The sequence below is a fragment of the Myxocyprinus asiaticus genome, chromosome 39 (assembly GCF_019703515.2).
Source record: "Myxocyprinus asiaticus isolate MX2 ecotype Aquarium Trade chromosome 39, UBuf_Myxa_2, whole genome shotgun sequence".
Classification (NCBI taxonomy): Eukaryota; Metazoa; Chordata; class Actinopteri; order Cypriniformes; family Catostomidae; genus Myxocyprinus; species Myxocyprinus asiaticus.
Genome location: NC_059382.1, coordinates 21,937,139 through 21,958,406, shown reverse-complemented (window position 1 = coordinate 21,958,406; position 21,268 = coordinate 21,937,139). Strand labels below are relative to the sequence as shown.

General features: G+C 40.0%; 1 protein-coding gene across 1 annotated transcript in view; it reads right to left on the bottom strand.

Annotated features, from left to right (window-relative positions):
- Positions 1-21,268, bottom strand: part of med13b (mediator complex subunit 13b) — a 46,647-nt gene that overhangs the window by 8,717 nt on the left and 16,662 nt on the right. The window contains exons 5-22 of the mRNA XM_051679372.1: positions 15,723-15,920; positions 15,183-15,374; positions 14,559-14,712; positions 14,328-14,435; positions 13,035-13,736; positions 11,316-11,532; positions 11,172-11,202; positions 10,644-10,765; positions 10,097-10,181; positions 8,284-8,492; positions 7,978-8,177; positions 4,448-5,352; positions 3,578-3,745; positions 3,275-3,498; positions 2,985-3,171; positions 1,438-1,789; positions 892-1,102; positions 602-793 (exon numbers count right to left, since the gene is read on the bottom strand). Coding sequence (XP_051535332.1) covers positions 602-793; positions 892-1,102; positions 1,438-1,789; positions 2,985-3,171; positions 3,275-3,498; positions 3,578-3,745; positions 4,448-5,352; positions 7,978-8,177; positions 8,284-8,492; positions 10,097-10,181; positions 10,644-10,765; positions 11,172-11,202; positions 11,316-11,532; positions 13,035-13,736; positions 14,328-14,435; positions 14,559-14,712; positions 15,183-15,374; positions 15,723-15,920 — 4,457 coding nt within the window. The remainder of the gene's footprint in view (positions 1-601; positions 794-891; positions 1,103-1,437; positions 1,790-2,984; positions 3,172-3,274; positions 3,499-3,577; positions 3,746-4,447; positions 5,353-7,977; positions 8,178-8,283; positions 8,493-10,096; positions 10,182-10,643; positions 10,766-11,171; positions 11,203-11,315; positions 11,533-13,034; positions 13,737-14,327; positions 14,436-14,558; positions 14,713-15,182; positions 15,375-15,722; positions 15,921-21,268) is intronic.

Here is a 21,268-nt window from a genome sequence, read left to right as displayed (position 1 = left end):
GGACTTTTGAGTTATGCATGAAGAATGTGAGAGTGAAAGTTCAAGTGGAGAATGACTAAGCAACGAGGAGAATTTATAGTAAAAAAAAGGATTTAAATATTGATCTGTTTCTCACCCACACCTATCATATCACTTCTAAAGACATGGTTTAACCACTGGTGTCTTATGGATTACTTCTATGCTGACTTATGTGATTTTTGGAGCTTAACATTTTTGGCACCCATTCAATTGTATTGTATGGACCAAAAGAGCTGAGAAATCCTTCTAGAAGTCATACATCTCTGGGATGGCATAAGGGTGAGTAAATGATGAGAGAATTTTAATTTAGGTGTGAACTATTCCTTTAATTTAATTTAGTATTATTTAAATCTAGATAATTATTACTGTCATGAAAATAATGCCACAATGCAAGATTTCTTTATGGTACTAAAATAGGCTTCATTGTCATCATGCAAAAAATACGTTTTTTTTTTCTTTGCTTTTGGAGTAAAATATGACCAACATATGATCTTTTGTTTCACTCAATTAACTCCCAATTATTTCGCAAGTCTGTCTGACCTCAAGTGGCCTAATCACTGGTAGTTAAAATAACTTTTTGTACCTCTGGGCTTTTTAGTGCAGTGTCAATGGCCAGGCCAGGGCCAAAGCCTGTTAGCGTTTTGACGTTAGTAGAGGTTGGCAGACGCCGCCTGCACTGAGTGTAAACTGAGAAAGCCAGAGACTTCAGATGCTGTGCGTAAATGTGGCGCTCCTCACTCCAGACTGGCTGCAGCAAGTACTGGCTGGGTATTATCTGGTAAAAGATAATGCAACATGTTTAGATCCAAGCAACTCTTGAGTTTCTAAATTATACACTTAGAACGCTCAACAGTCGGACTGATTCTGTCTTACTTGCACATATACGGCGTTCCTGATGTGAGGAGGGAGAAACTGAAGCATCTCCAGATAACAGCGCAGGAGACCAAGTGTCCACATACTGGAACTGGTCCCTGTCTCCTCATAGCTGAAGGGGTTTACAATGTAGATCACAATAGCAGGAGGATAGGTGACAGCATGGGAGTCTCCATCAGTTGGCACACCCACCTTCTCTCTTTCCATTGTGCTGTGAAGCAGACAATTCACAGATGAGTGGTTGACAAGCTGGATAGCTGATATGATGCAATACAATGTAATGATAGCAACTAAGATGAACACAAAATGTAAGAATATAAATGAACACTTATTTGGCCAATTATTTTCTTACAATTAACTCAAATATATTTAAGAACTACAGACCAGGCTGTTTGTAGATTTTGGAACGGACATTAGCCAGAAGGACCACTTCTGTTAATCTGCCAATTGGGCAAAGTTATCAGCAGATGCCGATAATCTTAAAATGGCCAAATATATCACGGTGGCCGAAATATCACTATTTATGGGGTAAAATGAATACTGTACCTCTCTGCAGGCTCAGACTGGACCTGAGGTTGACTGGTGGATGACGTGCCATCCCCCAGAGTCCCTGTGCTCTGACCGGTGCTCTGCTGGTTGGACTGCAAGCCCTGAGCCCCAAAGGGAGGAATGGAATTGGGTTTGACAGAAGGTAATGTGCCTATGCCCTGAGAGCTGGAAGAGGAGGTGGATGTTGTGGTGGTGGTAGCTGAGTTAGTGTTGGTGGTGCTGTTGGTGGTGGGGGTGGTGTTCTGAGTAGCTGTGACAGGGTTGCTGGAGCTGGCAGATTGCGAAGAGCTGGTAGGGTTTCGCTGGGAAAGTAGTGAGCTGTCCAAGGACTGGGATGCCAGACACGAAGCTAAAGAGACAGAAGGAGGTATTACTGAATCCTCATCCATTTTGTTCCTTTGGTCATCACCATTGTGTCATTGTATAACACAATTAATCCCAGGTTGGACCAGTATATCCTGGTAATAGGTTTATTACGGCATTCTATGGCAACAATTGGGCTGGGCGATATGGCCAAAAATATAATCACAATGTTTTTTTTTTTCATATCATCTGATTTCGATATTTACCATGATGTAAATTTCATACCATTATTGAGGAAGGAAATGCATGCTAAATGTTTGTTAGACCTCAAGAATGAATGAAAAGATAACTTGTTTGATTAAAAGTAAACTTTTAAGCTTTTCCCTGTGTGGAGTTCAAGTAGTATTCAGTTTAGGATTTAATCCTTGATAAGATGTGACCTCTTTTCACCACAATTTCATCATCTTCAGGCGACGTTTGACTCTCCTCATGGTCATTCATTTTTAAGTCTCAAACAATGTTCTTCCTCCTGGTTTTGGCCCGACGTATGTCAGCTATGTAGTGACCTGTACATAACATTATTGCTGCAGCCTAAAATTCAATATGTCCACTGAAAGACTTTCTTGCCTGTGTAAAAAAAACTAGCGGACATGACAGTGCTATGGATCACGAAAACACGTTTAACTAAATAGTACATAAATAAACAGCAATGGTGTTGATGCTGGAGTTGCTGTTGTGTTCAGTCAATAGTTTGCAATTTTGCCGGATAGCCAACTAGCTAGCAAATACTTCCTAAATGGTTGATTTCATGACTGTGATTCAGTTAGCTAGTTGTGTGTATAACTTTGCTGAACTGCTTGCGTTTTTAGCAACACCTGACTGTCATGGAGAACGTTACTAAAATGTTTATCATCGATAGAGGATTTTTTTATTCATTAAATAGAGACCATTTTATCCCCTAGACAAATCTACCAGCCCTGGTTGTGTAGTTATAAAAAAAATTATATTCTACAAAGATTCTAAATTTCTAGATTATTTTCTAAATTTACAGGTGGCACTAATGGCACCAAATGGAATTGCAATCTGTTATAACAAAATTGGCTTAATAGCAGAAGGGGTCATTATTTTTTGCAATTCTGTTTGATACCAGTGGTGGCACAGAAAAAAATGTACTTCACCTTTAGCTTCTGCATGACACTGGATAACGAACACTTTAAATTAGCTTTGTCCTGTAAACATACCCAAGTCATTTTGGCACACTTGAGCGTAGAGTCTGAGCTTGCTGAAAGCCTCACTGCTGTTGTTGGTTTTCGGGAGCCAGTCACTGAGAGGCTGATCTGCGAGAGGCTTGAATCCACTATCACTCACAGTCATAATGCCATCAGCATAAGACTTGGCAATGGGCCTGTGCTGACCGAGTCGACAGGACTACAGAAAAATGACAAAACGCAATCTCTCAATATTTACCATGAGCAATTTTCGTTCACGTCTGTGAATTCAGAGAAACCAGTGCACATCAAAGTGTTCCAACCTCATATACAGCAGTCAAGTCTCTGAAAAAAGTCCTGGCTCCATTAAGCAGGGCTTCATTGTCGGGACACAACACCATGTATCCAATGTCCCGCTGGGAGCTGTACGGGTCCAGCAAAAGCTTCTCCCAGTAAGGCAGAGCAAAAGGAGACAGCACCACGAAGTCATACTCATAGCCCACCAGTAAGGTGGGGATAGGTAGTGGCTCTGGAGATTCATCAGTGCCTAAGAAAATAATTGCGTTATTTATATAATTGAACATGAATGTATAATGCAGAGGTTAAAAATTACCCTTTAAGCATACCGTACGATCCCCTGCCAGCCATCTTGTGGAACTGCTGCCAGGTGAGGGGGCCCTGGACACCCCATGAGCGAACAGACCTCTTCTTCTGAATGGCGTCCTGTAATACAGGTTGCAGAGACAGCAGCATCCTCAGCACGTCTTGGGAGAACAGCATGCTTATGTCAAAAGCTGAAAGGACAACGAGAGTAATGTTTTAGGAGCATATCAGAGAATTGTCATCAAACAGATCACTGCAAAACACTGTTAAATAAAAACCAATGAATAGCTGGTTTGTCTGAAAGACTAGAAACATACTCTACGCAAGTAAATAAATGCAGACACAAATTTCGTGGCAACTGCTATCACACTGTTCCGTTGAAAATATTTAATGTGGACTCTTGTGTAATTGCGAGCGCCACCGAGTTGAGATTATATGACCAGCCAAAAATTTTAATTGTGGAATATGGAATTTCTGGGCCGTTATTGATAACTGATAATTTATAGCACATTGTGGCCGATACCAATAACCGATATAAAAAAATAAAAATAAAATAATAATAGTAACATATACTAGAAATGTGCCTATTTTACAGATGTATGCTGATTTGAATGACAAATAAATGACAATACACTCGCATAAATTGTATGGTGCCCATTTATATGAGTGTTTACAGTAATCCTGATTACTCGCTCACAAAGAGAGAATAATGAATTTCTAACAGATGTAATAATGCATTAAACTAAATAAACAGCATGGAACAAACATTAAACAACAAAACACACAATCCTAACCCTAATGTCTGTTTGCATGGTGTAATATTTATTCTAAAATACTGTGTCGAGCGATCAGCAACGCGGAAAACTGAAGTATACTTTGGCCTTTAACCTCACCATTTCGCTTGGCCCAGTGATGTAATGAGGAGCTCTTGACAAGTGTCTCATCAACCTTTCCTCCAGACATGTTATCCATGAACTGTCTGCCATGCTCCAGAGCCAAGTAGCAGTCACTGAAATAGTCCCTCTCCTCCAGGCGCATGGGGAGCTTATGGCTGATGCCCAGATGCTCTGGCCAGATGATGGGGGAGAAAGGGTTAGTGCACAGTTCCTGCAACAGAAGGACAAGATCATCCGGGACCTGCTCTTTAAGGACCACCCCTCTCTGCAGCGAGGTTGCGCGCACAGCCTCAAAGTGCTTCTCCGCTTCCCGTCCGGCATCCGAGCCCTGGCCCACGATTTCTAACTCATCCTCCAGGAAGAGGCCGGCGCCGTTTCCATAGCGGCGGTTCATGACTGCGCTAAAACCGCAAGAGCAAGGGTCCATGCTGAAGTACTGCGAGTCCATGTTGGGGTCGCTGATGTAGACGCCCACATCGGCCCCTTTGATGTTCATATTGCAGACGCAGATACAACAGCTGTCAAAGTTACAGTCCTTGAAGAGATTCATAACTGACTCGGAGAGGATGAGCGTGACGTACAGGCTGTGTGCCTCGGGGATGGAGGGCACAGTGGCCGGTTCCACTGAATTTAGGGGTCGACAGGTGGAGGGCGTGGAGGCAGGAGAATAGAGGTCGGAGTTCTCGTATTTTAGCGAGCCTTGGACGCTGGCAGGGCCTCTGGGAGTTCGTGGGGTCCGGGGAGTTCGTGGAGTCGGGGCTGAGAATCGAGGGGTGGCGGGGGAGGGTAGTATACCAGCACCGCTGTTACTGGGTGGGGCACTGTTGGACATAAAGGTGTTGTGTGTCTGAGGGGTGCAGCTCTGGTCCTGTTCAACTGCACTTCCTACACTAGGGATGTTACTGTGAAAGAAGAGAAGAAATGGTCACATATAGTGGCTAAAATACAAAACCAAGTTGCATTTATTTAAAAAAAATTAGCTCAAGTACACCTTTCAAGCAAAGCTTTTCAAAAATGAAGTCTGCTAGTTTTTAAATGATTAAACAATAGATATACTGTTCAAAATTACAGACAAAAAAATATTTGGATGCTTTCTGGTTTTCAAACTTGGTGGAACATGTGTTCATGTAATGAATTATATGTGTAGTTACTCTGCAGCAACGCCTGTATGAACTTGAGGAGAACTGACTTCATACATCTATACATTCTTGGGACCAGTTGGTTAAAAGTAATTGAAAGAAATGGCTGAGAAAAGTGAAGTTAGTTCTGAGAAAAGGTCTAGATTGATTTTTTTGTTTCAAACATAATTATAATCTTTAATTTATAAGTGTAGCTTAAAGGGTTAGTTCACCCAAAAATGAAAATTCTCCCATGATTTACTCATCTTTAAGCCATCCCAGATGTGTATAACTTTCCTACTTCAGCAGAACCGAAGTGAAGATTTTTATAAGCAGATTTCAGCTCAGTTTGTCCATACAATGCATGTAAATGGATGCCATCAGGCTGCTGGCTGTTTGACAGTTCAAAAGGCATATTTAGATACTGAGGTGTCAAAATACTACAAGCCAAACTCTTAAATAGTTGACAAAAACCATCCCTGCATTAAAACAGGTAAAACTCCTGATAGTTGAGTATGCATGGCATCAATGCTGTGGACACATTCCTCAATTAGTGCTGCACTATCATTAATACTGAATGGCTATTTTAGGCTGACAGCTGCTTGGACCACAAACAGCAGAGAAGAGTGTGTTCTGTGCTTGTTAAAAACCTGACCCACTTACTTCAACCACCACCTGCTACATATGTAAGACTCCCCTCCTAAAAGTGGTTAATAAATCTTTTAAAAAGCCTTTTAAGCCTCCATATATATGCCAGCCAGCCAATGAAAGCTTAAATTAATCAATGCCTGTGTCAACCTAAGACTAGTGGTTGATTTTTCAATGGCCGATACGGATCTGATAACTAGAGAGCAGGGGGTCAGAGGTCAATATAATGCTGATATTTCACAGTTTCATGAAATAAAATAAAAAGCACCCAAAGTGTAAACGACCATTTCATTTATACCCGATTTACTCAAAACTCACTAAATAAACATAAAAGAAAATGTGCTCTATTCGCTAACAAGGCTGTCTGTGTACCAGTTTTTCCTCTACCGATCCGATTCCGATCTCAGTAATTTCAGTATTGGCCAATACCAATCCAACACCAGTGTTGTTCTTTCTTTATCAGTATAAAATATCTTTACCTCATTGTGTGGAACTGATTGGGGGTACTGTTTTTATATGAAAAGAAACACAAACCTCTAACTACACGTCAACAGAAAAACTTTTTAGGGGGGCCTAGGTAGCTAAGTGGTAAAAGACGCTGGCTACCACCCCTGGAGTTCGCTAGTTCGAATCCCAGGGTGTGCTGAGTGACTCCAGCCAGGTCTCCTAAGCAACCAAATTGGCCCAGTTGCTAGGGTGGGTAGAGTCACATGGAGTAACCTCCTCGTGGTCGCTATAATGTGGTTCGTTCTCGGTGGGGCGCGTGATGAGTTGAGTGCGGATGCCGCGGTGGCGCTATGTCTCCGTGGCAACGTGCTCAACAAGCCACGTGATAAGATGCGCGGGTTGATGGTCTCAGACGCAGAGGCAACTGGGATTCATCCTCCGCCACCCGGATTGAGGTGAATCACTACGCGATCACGAGGACTTAAAAGCGCACTGGGAATTGGGCATTCCAAATTGGGTGAAAAAGGGGAAAAATCAACAAAAAGAAAAAGAAAAAAAGTTACCAACAATTAATTAATTAATTGTTAACTAGTCTACTGGATATACAGGAGCAAAATTAACAGTAATTTATATGGCAGTCTCCAGCAGAAAAGATGCCAGTTCTCTTTGCACATTTTTTTTTTATCAACTTGTCTCTGGACTTAAAAGGATTTAGATCTCTTTTTTGTTCTTTTTAGTTGTAATAAGAAAGTCCACTTTTCATTCACAGAACTATTTTTTAGAACCCAGTCAACTTAAGTATGGTTGTAATTTGTAAACAATTAATAATAATAATAACTTTTAGAAATGTATTATACAATAGTAATACACATTGTCATACCTTCTTAACTTTTAAACCCTCTGGCTTTTATTTTGACAGTCGGAACACTCCAGAAAGTCCTTTGAGTGTGTGTAGCCTAACTCGGTATTTTAATATGCTTTTAATACTATCGAGCATCTACATCTGAGATGCTCGCCGCTCCGAGAGCTGAAAACAGCAGTGCATGCTGAGTGTGTCAACAGAGCAGCATGCATTTCACTGAAACGCGCTGCTCATTCAGACTAAATATTTACTTATCAAATGCAGCCTTTTGCGATTCACAGAGCTTCTGTTTGTCTTCAAGAGACTTTGAATAAAATGCAAGAGTCATATGGACTACTTTAATGATGCTTTTATGGTTCTTTTATGTCTTTTTTGGAGCTACACAGTAATGACTATAACTAACTAGGAAGACAAATCCCCTGCTCCAAAGCATTCATTCTGGGCTGGAGTACCTGTCCTTGTTGAGAAAGGTCATGCCTGCTATTGGCTGCATCATCTCCAGTTTGCCGACTGCCCAGCTGGGCCGGTACACACATTCCTCTGGCAGCTTGACGGGAAGCAGACACTGGCTGGGCAGCATCTTCAGAGGGGCGTACAGGGAGCAGCCGATCAGCGCTTGGCAAGACTCAGACTTAAACACGTAGGAAAAGTCCTGCAAATATGATAAAGATGATTGATAAATGAGAAAAGTAACAAAATATAAATTTACACTGCAAAATGCTGCGAGCAACTACTGGGAATTCATAGCATAGTTCTACCTTAATCTCTGAGGGTTTGGGGCTGCAGAAACCCTCCTCTACCTCCATCTTGAAGTTACCACTGATGGCAGTACCATCCAGAAGAGACAGTCCAGCCACTGACTCCATGTTCCCGTATTCTTTACTGCCCATGTTCATAGGGGAGTAGCCCATGATGTGCGGCTCCAGAGATGGAGGGGTTGGGAACATCTGGTGCAGGTCTGCAGAGCCTAGATCAACAAACAAGCACAATGAAGGAACAGGCTTCTGGCACTATATAGAGAAAAATAGGTAAAAGATGCTCCCTTATGCCATTGACAGTCTCAGTCCATGATAACTTGTGCAACACTAACTGCTCGTGTTAAAAGCCAAGTAACTCTTGGATTCATAACAATATAATAGTTATGCCATAAGCACAAGCCTGTGCACTGAATGCATTTAAAATATAAAAAGCAAAATTAATTTACATTTACATATTCTAAAGCAACATGCTTACAGTTAATATCTTTACTTAAGCCGACACCACAATAGCTGATTTTGCCAGTGATTTTCAGGAGCGAGCTTTATTAACATAATCAGCAGCCAGGCAGAGGGAGACAAAGCATGCACTAGCGTCTACAAGCAGGAGGTTGTTAATCGCTTGACCGTCGGGACTCACTGCTGAGATAGTGGCTTCAAAAACTGAAAAAACATCCAGATCTCTTAAAAAAAGGAGGGGTCTTGTGTTCTTTTCAAGTGACAAATGAGCTTCTTCTTTTATTGAAGAACTGACGTCAAGCTAATCTGAACATTTTAATCGCACTCAGCTGCATATCATCACAAACCTTGATCGTAAACCATAGTGATTCTGTCACCAACTGTTTTTCCACACTAAAATGACTAATGAAATCAGAAAGCAGAGCCACAACAGTCTGTTTTTATTGAACATAATTTCTTTACTCACTAAAAGCTGCATATGGACATATGCATTCTACTGCAAGCCTCGATGGGACAATCACGCACTTTCACAAGGTAAAGTTACTCCATCAAATCACGTCCTAAGGCGTTTTCACACCTGGCTCTTTGCAGCATTTGTTTCGGAATCTGGTGCATTTTCTCCATTAGTTTGGTTTGTGTAGGCATATCTGAACACGGCAATTGCACTTGGATCTGCACCGAAACAATCGGTCCGAGACCACCTGGACAAAGAAGAAATCTATAGGTCAGCTCGTCACTGTAATTCATCATCAAAACACGGACGCGAGATGGAGAGAGAGATCCGTGACTGTGAGAACAGGTACTTTTCAATGCAGAAATATTGTAAAAGCAACTAACGACGGATTAAAATTACCACAATGGAAATTTTGCAGTTTTGGTCCGTTTTAAAATATAACCTTGTGAAAGCAAACCGAACCATGATGAAAATGCAACATACTAACCATTTTAGCTTGTTTCAGAACAAATCAAGCAAGCATTAATTCTGAAAATGCCCTAAATCACTCTATTACAATTGTTTATACTAACGCAGTACTCCTGTACTCATGCTCCACGTGACCGGGAATCAGAGAGAGAGCTGCGGAGAGTTGGTATGTTTGTCACACCTCCACCATTTTGTATTGGCAAGTGTGTCATACCTCCGACTGAAGAGAGCGAGATCTCAGCAAAACAGTCCACATGTGACACACTCTGCCAAAATCGAGTTGTTTGGAGTCTGCTAGTGTGGCGCTGGCTTTAGCAAAAATAACTTAGTAATAATGGGTATAAGCAGAGTTCATGCAACAAAACTAGGCACAAAAAAAAAAAAAAAAAGATGTTGAGCAACTATTTAACAGGACTCAGGATGCAGGGCACATACAAGGCAGGGGGTCTGGTGCTGCAGGTTTCGGTTCTTTCCCACCAAATTTCTTCTCTGTTCCTCCAGCAGCTCTCCTGGACCCAGGCTGTTTGGAGTACAAAAAAAAAAAAAAAAAAAAGAAAAAGACAAACAATGCTGCTCACTTTAATTGCTCTACTATTTCCCAAGTTCAGCAAATAAGGAACTTTATGACCACCTAAGAGTTTTTCTAATGAGGCAGAAGATCCAGGGAGTTCCTTATTAAGGCACAGATATGTATATTATCATATACAGCAGATTTATATAGCGCAAGTCATGCCACAAAGAGTTAGCAATATAACATCAACACCAGTTCTTTCATACCCAAATGAGATAGTTGCATTAAAGAATGTTTATATGCCTAGTGCAGGATACTAAATGTATTTAGCAAAAAAAAAAAAAAAAAAAAAAGACACCTATGATTCAGAAGATGATATTGAAGTTTCGTAAGGACCGGAGATGCAGTGCAATGAGAGTCCTATCTATCGGCCATATCTGGCCACTAGATCTGCCTATCACTAGTACTAACCGTGAGCTCATCCTCATCAGAGTTGAAGAGGTTATCCAGGTCATTAATGGACACAACAAGGTCTGTTTCATGGATCAAGCTGGTGGTGGGAAGTGGTTTACTGCCAGCCGAACCCTGACCGTCTGCGAGCAAACAGGCAAAGGTGATTTATAAGGTCTCCAAAAACATTTACAGTACATAAATAGTAAAATACATAAATATCACATATTGGTAACACTTTAAATTTCTATTTAATAATAATAATAATTAAATAAACAATATTTTTTCCCCCCCCAGCATTTATTAATCTTGGTTAATATTTATTTATAAATATACTACTGTTAGTTCATAAAGCATTAACGAAGTATGGAACTTTTAATGTAACAAAATGCATTAGCAGTATAAGAAATTAGCATGCATGATTTCATTATGTTCATCCTAACGTGTGTTTACTAATATTAACAAATATAACCATAATGTAACATGATAAACATTGATTATATACTGTATTTTATCATAATAGCATGCAACCGAGGAAATGATACTTACCATCAGAAGACGACGAACTGCCATCATCCCTCTAAAAGTAAAAAAATAAATAAAAATAATTCAGAGAGAGAACAATTCTCTTTGGAAAACACACACACCGCAGGATCTGTTTTTTTTCTAAGAGCATCACTGGCACTGCCTGACCTTATTTCTCTTCCCCGTCTCCCTCTCGACTCCAGGCCTTTTCTCTTTATCACTGAAGGTGAACTCCTCGTCTCCTTCCACAAAAGCATAAGGATCAGATTCTTGCTCCTGGTCTCCATCACACACAGCTGCAGAGAGATACTGATTCTTCTTCTGCTCATACATCTTCACCCGTTCCTCTGATACCTTCAGAGGTCTCTTGGAAGAGGACATTCTCCTGAAAACCAAATCACCCACACCATGTTACACCTCCCGTTATGGAATGAGATAGAGTCTTCCAGGTGAACAACACACCTGTAATTCAATGAAAATTTAAAGGAATGTTGGTTCCTTTATCAGTTTCGTATCTGCATTATAACTGTATTTCCAAAGGAAGATGGAGAAATAACTCAAAGGTGAAGTGTGTAATTTCTGTGCCATTAGCATTACCTTTTTCAAATTGGTCATATTTGGAAACTGGCAAAAGATTTGCAATTTTGTTAAATCTATAAGTTATAACCCTAAGATGACTCCGCCAGCCACAGGCACTAAATCAAAGCATCAGGTGTGAAGTCTTTAATGAAAAACCTGAAGAGCAGTCAACACTCACTAAAGTCATAAACACAGACTCTTCCACTGAATATTTTTATCAGTCCATGCAAAACATCACAAGCTCAGAGCGTACTACAATACTGGGAAAGCAACAGGGTCCAATTTAGCCCCTCTGCCAGCCGCCTTCCACTAGTTGGAAACATGTTTTCACCAATTACCAGTGTGGAAAGCAAGCAGCTTTTCAACAAAGTGCCTGATGTGATCGATAACCGGAGAAGCAAAATGAATTGCAAAGGGGCCAAATAAACGTTCTTTGTAATAGCATAACCTTCCTTATACATTTACAGCTTGTAGTCAAGATGTTAAAAGACTGACCTATTTCTCAGGCAAGTTTAAAAGCCTCCTTTTTCAAAAAGGCAAGGCCATGTTTTGAGAAGTGATTCAACTGCTTTTCTTAAGAGGCCATTCTGTCTGCCAAATGAATACTGTTAGAATTCAGTTCCACTACCAGGCCAACAAAAACAACATTTACTTTTAATTTCATTTCACAAAGTAAAAAATACTCTTAGTATTTTGTGTAAGTACAATGTAATTAACTACACTGTCACAATGGGTCTGTTCCAAAACCTAGTGATATGTCTCCTGCCTACATAGGCAGCTGCCTTCTAAGGCAGCATCCTAACTGAAATGGAGCTTGAATGGAAGTGAGTGATTTGGAATGCTCAACATAGGCAGCAATTCCGCACACCATTTAAATTGTGCTCTTCGTTTTCAGCGCACAGAAAATTCTACTCACAATTGATTTCAATACAGGTGACGTGAGAAGAATGATGCGATACTCAAATGAGGTTAAGTATACATAGCACACACATTTTGGGTAAAACAGTCAGTTTTCTATTATTTAAAAAAAAAATTATCAATACCTTAAAAGTTTTGAATGGATTAGAAGTATATTTTTGAAAATAAATTCTCTGGCTCCGTCCACCATCTTGGATTTATTTTCCCACTGAGCTCTTTCTGGGACTGCCTTCTCTGTGAAGGATACCTTAATATTTGTCCAAAATTAGATGTCTAAGGAGGCAGAATAATTGAAACGACCTTCACTTCGGAAGCGCACCTATGAGGCCTTAAAATGCTCCCTACAAGGTTTTTGGGACCAACCTAAGTGCACAATGCTGGAATACTCACTCTGTAATTGACACAATACAGTCCTGGCCTCCACTCCTGTTACCATCTTCAAACTGTGTGACCACAGGAAGTTGAGGCGTGTGGAAATCTGTGTTCCTCCCAACAGGCACCCTAAAGTACTTCCACGGATTGTGTGTTGTGTCCTCATTGGGGTTGATGGCAGAGCCCATGTATACAGTGGGCTCCAGGGACTCTGGGAATGGAGGCGGATAGAGTAAGGGCAGTGGATCTAATTGAGAATCATCACTGGGTTTCTGGGGTACCAGGCAAGGCTCTGAGGAAGGAGGATAGAAGTGTTGGTGAAGGGGAGAAGAGGAATTTTTCAGCCCGTCGGCCACCTCATCTCCACGCTCGCAAGGGTGCGGGCTGAGCGGCGGGGGCTGAGGGGAACCGGACATCTCATCGTCTGTGCCGTGCAGAATCGGAGTCTTGCTGGCGGTGATGTCGGCATGGTGGAGACTGGGGTAACAGCTGTCCTCGTGACTTTGAAGGCAAAGCCTGTGAACACCATCTCCCTGCTCCAGGGTCGGCTCCTCACACAGAGAGCTGCGGTGATGAAATGGCGTCTGAGGCCTCTTCTGCTGCTTGTCCCCCTTCTCCAGCTTCTCCGCCATCTTGTGTTTGGTGGAGGGCTGAGAAGGTTGGCCAGCAGATGGAGGGTGCCCTGGGGTGCTACATGCCCGCTGTTTTTGGTTTTTAAGCCTGGAGCAAAAAGCAAAGCTTCAGATTTAATCAGTAGGCTTTAATTTAATATACCCAAATATACTGTCATTATATTTTCACTTTACTATAGAATTACTTTTTCTTCCATAGAAAATAAATTGAAAAAGTTAAACAAATTTAAGTTGTTATTCACTCTGAAAACAAATCATTAGTCAACTCCCGTTGGCAGTGCTCAAATCAAATATGGCAACTATGTCACAGGTCGGACATCATGATGATTGGTCATGAGACAATCAGAGGTTTGATGTTACTGACGTCCAAGCTGCACCGTAGTCGCCATATTTGAACTGGTGTATTCTATGATTTGATTTAAGAGTGAATAAGGACTTAAATTTCGGTCTATCACACAAAGCGATCATGCAAATGTTCTATCAACTACTTTTCCAGTGGGTTTTATGGTGTCCTTTTTGAAGCATGACAGCCTAGAGCCACCATTTACTTTAATTATATATTTAATTATGATCCATTCAATTTCTCCTGTTGTGTTCCATGGAAGAGAGTAATACAAATCATTACATAGGCGAGTGTCATTTGTTAAAACTGCATGGCTTTTGAGAGCTTGTGGCACACCTTGAGCAACTGCACTGTGTCCTTTGAGATGGCTCAACAAACTCCCAAGTAGAAGCTTTGTCTGTTTCCTCTTCACTTACTCCATTGGACATGGTTGAGAACTTTCTCCTGCAAAAATAAACCACACTAAATACCTGAAGTTGCTTTGTTCTTACTCAATAAATTTCCCACTGATGGGTAATCTGCTTTGGCTGATCAGTCAAGCTGACAAGCAGCAGTTTTTATACATACTTGTTCTGGGCTCGGTTAATATTGCACTCCTGCCAGACTCGCTCCACTGTCTGGCTGGCCAGCCGGCGGGGAATCTTGCAATGACTGCTGCTGTCCATGCTAAAGCCACCTGACATCGCTGAAAGTTTCAACCACTTCTGGGCAGGCTGAGAGACTGCAGCGGTGAAAAAATACCAACATAATTTTACACGACTGACTGCCAGTGCCTTTAGACTGGCACACAATAGCAATTCTAAAATGGTTTTGACTATACAACAGCATGAGAAATCAAAAGAAAAGGAATTTTAATAGCCACTTAAAGACAACATTAAACATGAAAGGCCTTGTGGGTGGTAAAAAAAATAATTTTAGGCAATAATATCACAGCCTAACATGTTTCTATCCAATCAAATCCCATTGGACAACATCAAGTCACGCCCACTTAACTTTCCTATTGAATATTCTGTTTTATGTCACACTGCCAAAGTTAAATGTTTTGCAAATGCTGGTGTCTTTACTGAGCTCTGATCTCTACAATACAAAAATTGGCAGGTACTTAGTTTATCCATTAAAATTACCAGTGACTTAAAAAAGATTTTAGAATATTTCCTGGAGTACTCATAATGGAAAAGGTTGTGCTGGTACCTGCTTGGGCTTCCTCAGGTGATGTGGGAGGAGTCAGGGTGACTGAAGAGATGGCAGTATCTCCATGAGCCATGTGACTGTGCTGACCTCCTGAGTAAGAACCCGAGGTGGAGGAGCTCACTGTAGCCACAACTGGGATGTCTGACTGGGCCACCAGCACCAGGCTGGCTGGGTACACCATCCTAACTCCAGCTGCAAAACCACAGGCAACACACACCATTTACTATTGATACAAACTGTGAAAAAAATACAGACTGCTTAAAGTGATACTTTTCCCAATAATACAAATTCTGTTATCATTTACTCACCCTCAAGTTGTTCCATGGAACACAAAAGGAGATGTTAGACAGAATGACAGCCTCAGTCACCATTCACTTTTAGAAAAGGGTGTGATTCTGCCTAACATCTCCTTTTGTGTTCCACCAAAGAATGTAAATGATGACAGATTTTAAATTTTTGTGTTAACTATCCATTTAAGAAAAAAACAAGAGACAATCATAAAACAATCCAAAATATGTGCAAGTTGAGATTCAGTCTTACCAACAACAACCTCAACAGCAGCCAAGGAGTCATCCTCCCATTCAAGGTCATCCATCTTGTCGTCTGTGACATCCTTGGTGTTGGGGCCTATGGGATAGAACTGCTTCCATTCTTCAATCAACTTCTGGGTTGGTGGGTCTGAGAGCTTGAAGGACTGGCCTGTTAGAGTACCACTCAAACCATACGGAGAGAGGATCACTGGGTAAAAAAAGGAAGTGTATGAAATATTAGAGAGTGTCAGTGTAATGAGAAGAGTGATACTTCCTGGTAAAGTCTCCCTGTTCACCTTGTGGTAACATGAGAACAATGCTTTGGGCTACAAAGTAAGCCATAAAATGAAAGTCTAGAGCTGTGTTAATTATTTCAGACTGGTACGTTCACAGACAGTAGATCTAAAACATGAAGAAAAAAAAAAAAATGGAAAGAGAGGCGTTCTCTTTTAAAGACAAATCAATCACTGGAGCTAAGTGAATATTTGGCATGTGTCAAAACGTAAGAGTAAGCGGTTTATAATCAGCTGATGAAGTATATTGTGAGTCTGAGATGCTTGTTGCAGAACTGTGGTCACAGAGGGAAAAAAGTACTGGCAATATTATCAGTAAATTGCCATTAAAGGGATAGTTCACCTAAAAATGAAAATTCTCTCATTATTTACTCACCCTCATGATATCCCAGGTGTGTATGACTCACCAGAACACATTTGAAGAAAATGTGAAAATGATCTTAGCTCAGTAGGTCCTTAAAATTAAAGTGGATGGTGATCCGATTTTTGAAGCTCCAAAAATCAAAGACAGTCAGCATAAACGTCATCGATACGACTCCAGCGGTTAAATGAATGCCTTCTAAAGCGATACGATCGCTTTTGGTGCGAAAAAAGATCAATATTTAAGTACTTTTTAACTTATTGTTATGAGAGAATTTTCATTTTTGGGTGAACTATCCTTTTAAGATAGCCTAACTCAAAGTGACTTTTGGCCGCAGTAGGCCTAAACATAACATAATATGAAGTTTATTTTAATTGGAATAAGACTCAGTTGCACTTGCCATTCAACATCTTTGCATGTGCAGATGCATATAACAAAAGTTTAACATAAGCATTAGATCACCCTCAGGGAGAGTGTTCATGAACTAACACATGCCAGACAATGAATAAGAGAACATGCCCTTTGAATAAGCAATGCCAAAGTCAATCTTCAGCCACTACAGTGAGGGGAATTGGAATAAAAAATAAAACAATCCATCAGTTCCACATAGCCAGTTATAATGCAGCACAAAATTTTTCAGATGAAGAGGCTTGTCGTCACTGATCCTGAAAGAACAATGTTTGTGCAGAAGGGAGGAATATGGAATAAGAATAGTTCTGTTTAAATACATGTTAAGCCCTACTGACAGCATTTGTGGCATTGTAACAACAAATAATTTTAACTCATACCTCATTTTGTTAAAAAAAAAAATAAAATAAAATAAAAAGTGTTGCCCAGAATGCACTTACAATGGAAGTCTATGGGGCAACCGTTCTGATCGCCCCATTGACTTTCATTGTAAGTGCATAACTGTCAATTAGGACTGGGCATTGATACAGTTTTCCCAATTTGATTCCGATTCACATGCTCTCGATTCGATAAGATTCGATTTAGATTCACATGGGTATATTTTAGTTATAATGTCCACTTTGCTTAAAAATGAAAGAAATCCTCTCCCAGATAATGCTGTTAATTATTGGGGACTATAACTGCACATTATGAAAAATATTAGTTTTACTTACTAATATTATATTTTATAATTTATATTTTTACATCATTTTGGTCACATTTTAGCATATTAAAAATGAACAAATCCATGTATTCCATCAATAAATATAAAATCAATTTCAAATATTTTGTTACATGTTTATTGTTTACATGCATAATTTGTACTATTTATAAGTACTTTTTTAAATTGATTTGTTGAACAAGTGCTTAAAAACCGGTACTGTCTTTTTAAGAAAACCGGCTGTTCTGTAAAGAGCATTTCTAAATGAGCGTATATTAATGACAGAGGACTCGAACGGCTTTACCTCATCTGTGCTATCCATGATTAGAATGAAATGTTGTTTTTTGTTTTTGATCAACAACTGACTGTTAAGAACAGGAAGGGTATTAAAAGAGACATTACAAATGACAAATGGATTGCATGTATCTCGACTTTGGACACATACGGAACGAGAAAACGCTGCTAAACTTTTTCCTCATTGTACTACACAATCACCGGTGAGTGAAATATGAATATTTACCAGCCAGTGGCTAATCATAGACATTTTAGTCACTAATTTTGTTGCAAATGCGAGTGATTTACTCACTGTAGTAGAGGGTTGTGCATAGAGTAAAAGATCGATCTTGGGATTTAAGAATCAATATCGAGATTGTTCCAATGAAGATTGCAATGCATAAGAAAATCTATATTTTTATCCAGTCCTACCGTCAATATTTCTTTAAGAAAGAACACACAAAAGTGTGTTAGGGACTGACGTGGATCAGACAGATGAGAGAACAGGCTGAAGAGCAATACAGATACATCATGTTTAGGATAAAACCTACTATTCCAAGCATGAACGCAAGCCTCAAGCTTGTGAACTCAGCACCCTGGAGAGACCAGTGGTGATGTAACAAAGCTGAAAGCAGAAGTAGTACTGAATCTGGAAAACACCTCATCAGGGCCACAGTGGGACTACACTGAGATAATGACTACCACAAGAGAAGCAGTGTCTCAGAGGTGCTAACATGATGCACGCCTTCCATTACTGCGCCCTTGAGCAGAGGAAGAAAACATGTGTTTTCCACCAGTCTCACTGCTTGGAGGCAACTACAAATCACAAAAAAAGTTAACAGAACAAAGGGGAGGGCTTGTAACCTTTTCACTTTGAACACTAAACTGTAAAATTTCCTCATGTCTACGGTCATCATGTGCTTCATGGCCAAAAAAAACTTTCCAGTCTTTGTAAGTCAATAAAACAATGTGAATTCTAGAATTTTCCCATTCAAAACATGTAAATGAAAAGTTTAGCAATGCGAGTATAGGCAGGCCTACATTACAACAGCATTATTCTCACATAGCCAGACTTAGGCTATCAGTATAAAGACTGGTCCACATTGAAGCATATTCGTGGCCAAAGATCCACCAAGCATCTTTTACAGGAAAGGGATGCCTGACTAATGTGTAAACCAACCAACTACAGCTTTTTTTTTTTTATTAATGACATTTAGGGGCAGGTAAATGTGAAATCTAATACAATACTGAAAAAAAAAGAAAGAAAAAAAACAATATTGGTAACAAAAGAGCAATATACTGGCAGGGCTCTACAGAGCGAGCAAATGTGAGTGAAAATTTCTGTGCACGAGTGTGGAAAATTACTTGTATGCACTGGTGCGATTGACATCTGACACCTGTTTAAAACACATGAACTAATAAAATACCATCCGAATAGAAACTCCCTAATGCATCTAGCCTTATATGCAAATTGCATTTCAACCAGCTAAAATCACTTATGACAAGCGCAAGTTGGATGAAAGGAGTTGAGGAACATTATTTTAATAGTGCATAAGTTAATTCTGCATAAATAAAAACAAATTCTCACTGTCACTTGGCTGACAGCGCTCGCACTCTCTCTCTCATACAAACTGAGCCGCACACACAGAGAGTGATGCCGCTTAGTAGGGCTGTCATCAGGATTGAGAAACTAATTAAAAAATTTTCACTGAAATATTACCAAAATTCGAACTACATTATATTTGAATTTTAAAGACATTATTTCAGGTAGTACAAAAAAAAAATCTACAAGATATCTGATTTTTAAATCGACGTTGTCTCCATTCACATGAGGGTGAATGCTTCAAAACGGGCCAAAACTGTATTAATAAAAGTGACATGTAAGCAAACTGGCCCCTTATTGGTCAGAATGTTTGTGCATAGTTGCGGGATTTAGCTCAAACATCAATATACCGGTTAAAATGATACACCTGTACAAGTGTTAACTTCCAGTCAGACGTTGCTCAGCAAATAAACATTATACATCACATGGATGGATATGAGTTTGAAAATTTTCTTTACCTTCATTAGTTGCTGTGCATTATTTCTGTACTGAAAAGTACCTGTTCTCACAGTCCCGGAGCTCTCTCTCTCTGTCATGCCCACACACAAACACACATACAAGCAGAAAGAGTCAGGCCACATTTTTATCAGTCAAAAAGTTGCTAACGCCGTCCTACCTGTCTGTTTTGCCACGATCCAAAAAAAGAAATAAGAGATCATGCTAAAATTACCTCAGGAATTAACAACTCCAATTTTAAAAGTGCAGTATGTAACAATTTTCATGTAATATTCGCCTTTTTTTGCCAATGTGTGAATGGCTTGTAACGCATGAGCCCTTCCCGGACTTCCTAGTTTGCCTATTAAAGCCTATAGACTGATTTTCATGCCAAGGGAGCGGGTCAGTTTTGTCGGGAAAATCCAAAGGATGTGACGTTTATGCGCGCTCCCGAGACCCTTGCCTCAGTAATAGCTTCTCTTCCACTAATCAACAGCGACAACAGACAGTCTGCAACACTAGGTAACGTTATCTTAGAGATGGAATCCAGCAAATGGCCGGCTCCCAGCACAACACCGACTCCTACACAAACTCTGAGTAACCAAAAAAAACAAACATTTATCTACTGAATCCAGTCTGGCTAAGTGGGAACGTGATCGTGGTCGAGAGAAAACTAGAGTGAACATCGGCATGGCATTTGATTGCTGGAGGGACCTTCGTTCAGTTTTGGGGATCAAAACTGACCCTGAATTGGCATTCTTCTTATTGGACAGGTAAGCTTATATAACTGCAAAGTATGTGAAATATAGTGCCATAAGGATTGATCTGTGTAATTTTAGCTAACTTGATCTTGCCTGCTAATGCTGACGAATTGCGAGCTACCTTGCTTCGTAACTTTCAAATAATTTCAACAATCTTCTCTTTATACTAAAAGTCAGGTATACAGGATAAATTTAAGCAAATACACTGGTTTTTTTTATCGTAGTACAACATATGACATACAAAACATACAATAGTGCAACATAACATAAAAGTAAACTGTCTGGTATAGTTCAGTAGTATGTAGCTGTATGTGTGTATCAGTATGCTATGTTAGCTGATAAGTAGTTTTAGTTTAGTCTCAAAGTTTGTAGTAAAACAATCATAACTGTAATTTTAGTTATGCTACCTCATCTGTCAACATGATGCCGGTGGATCACGTTCAGTCTCTTTGTATGTCACATCATTGTTTTGGCTGATGTTCGCTCACTCGCGTCCCTATGGAGTGTGTGCACGAGCACAAGCAAAAGGTAGCTGGCTGCAGTTCACTTAACGGCCACAAGTGTCATTAATAACAAGGGTTTCCGAATCTTACATACTGCACCTTTAAACACACAACTATGTCTAATATATTCGCATTTTGATGATGAATTACAGTGATGAGCTGGTCTAAAGATTTCTTCTCTGCAGACCCTTCAGGTATGCTCACGGTTTTTATAGGAAT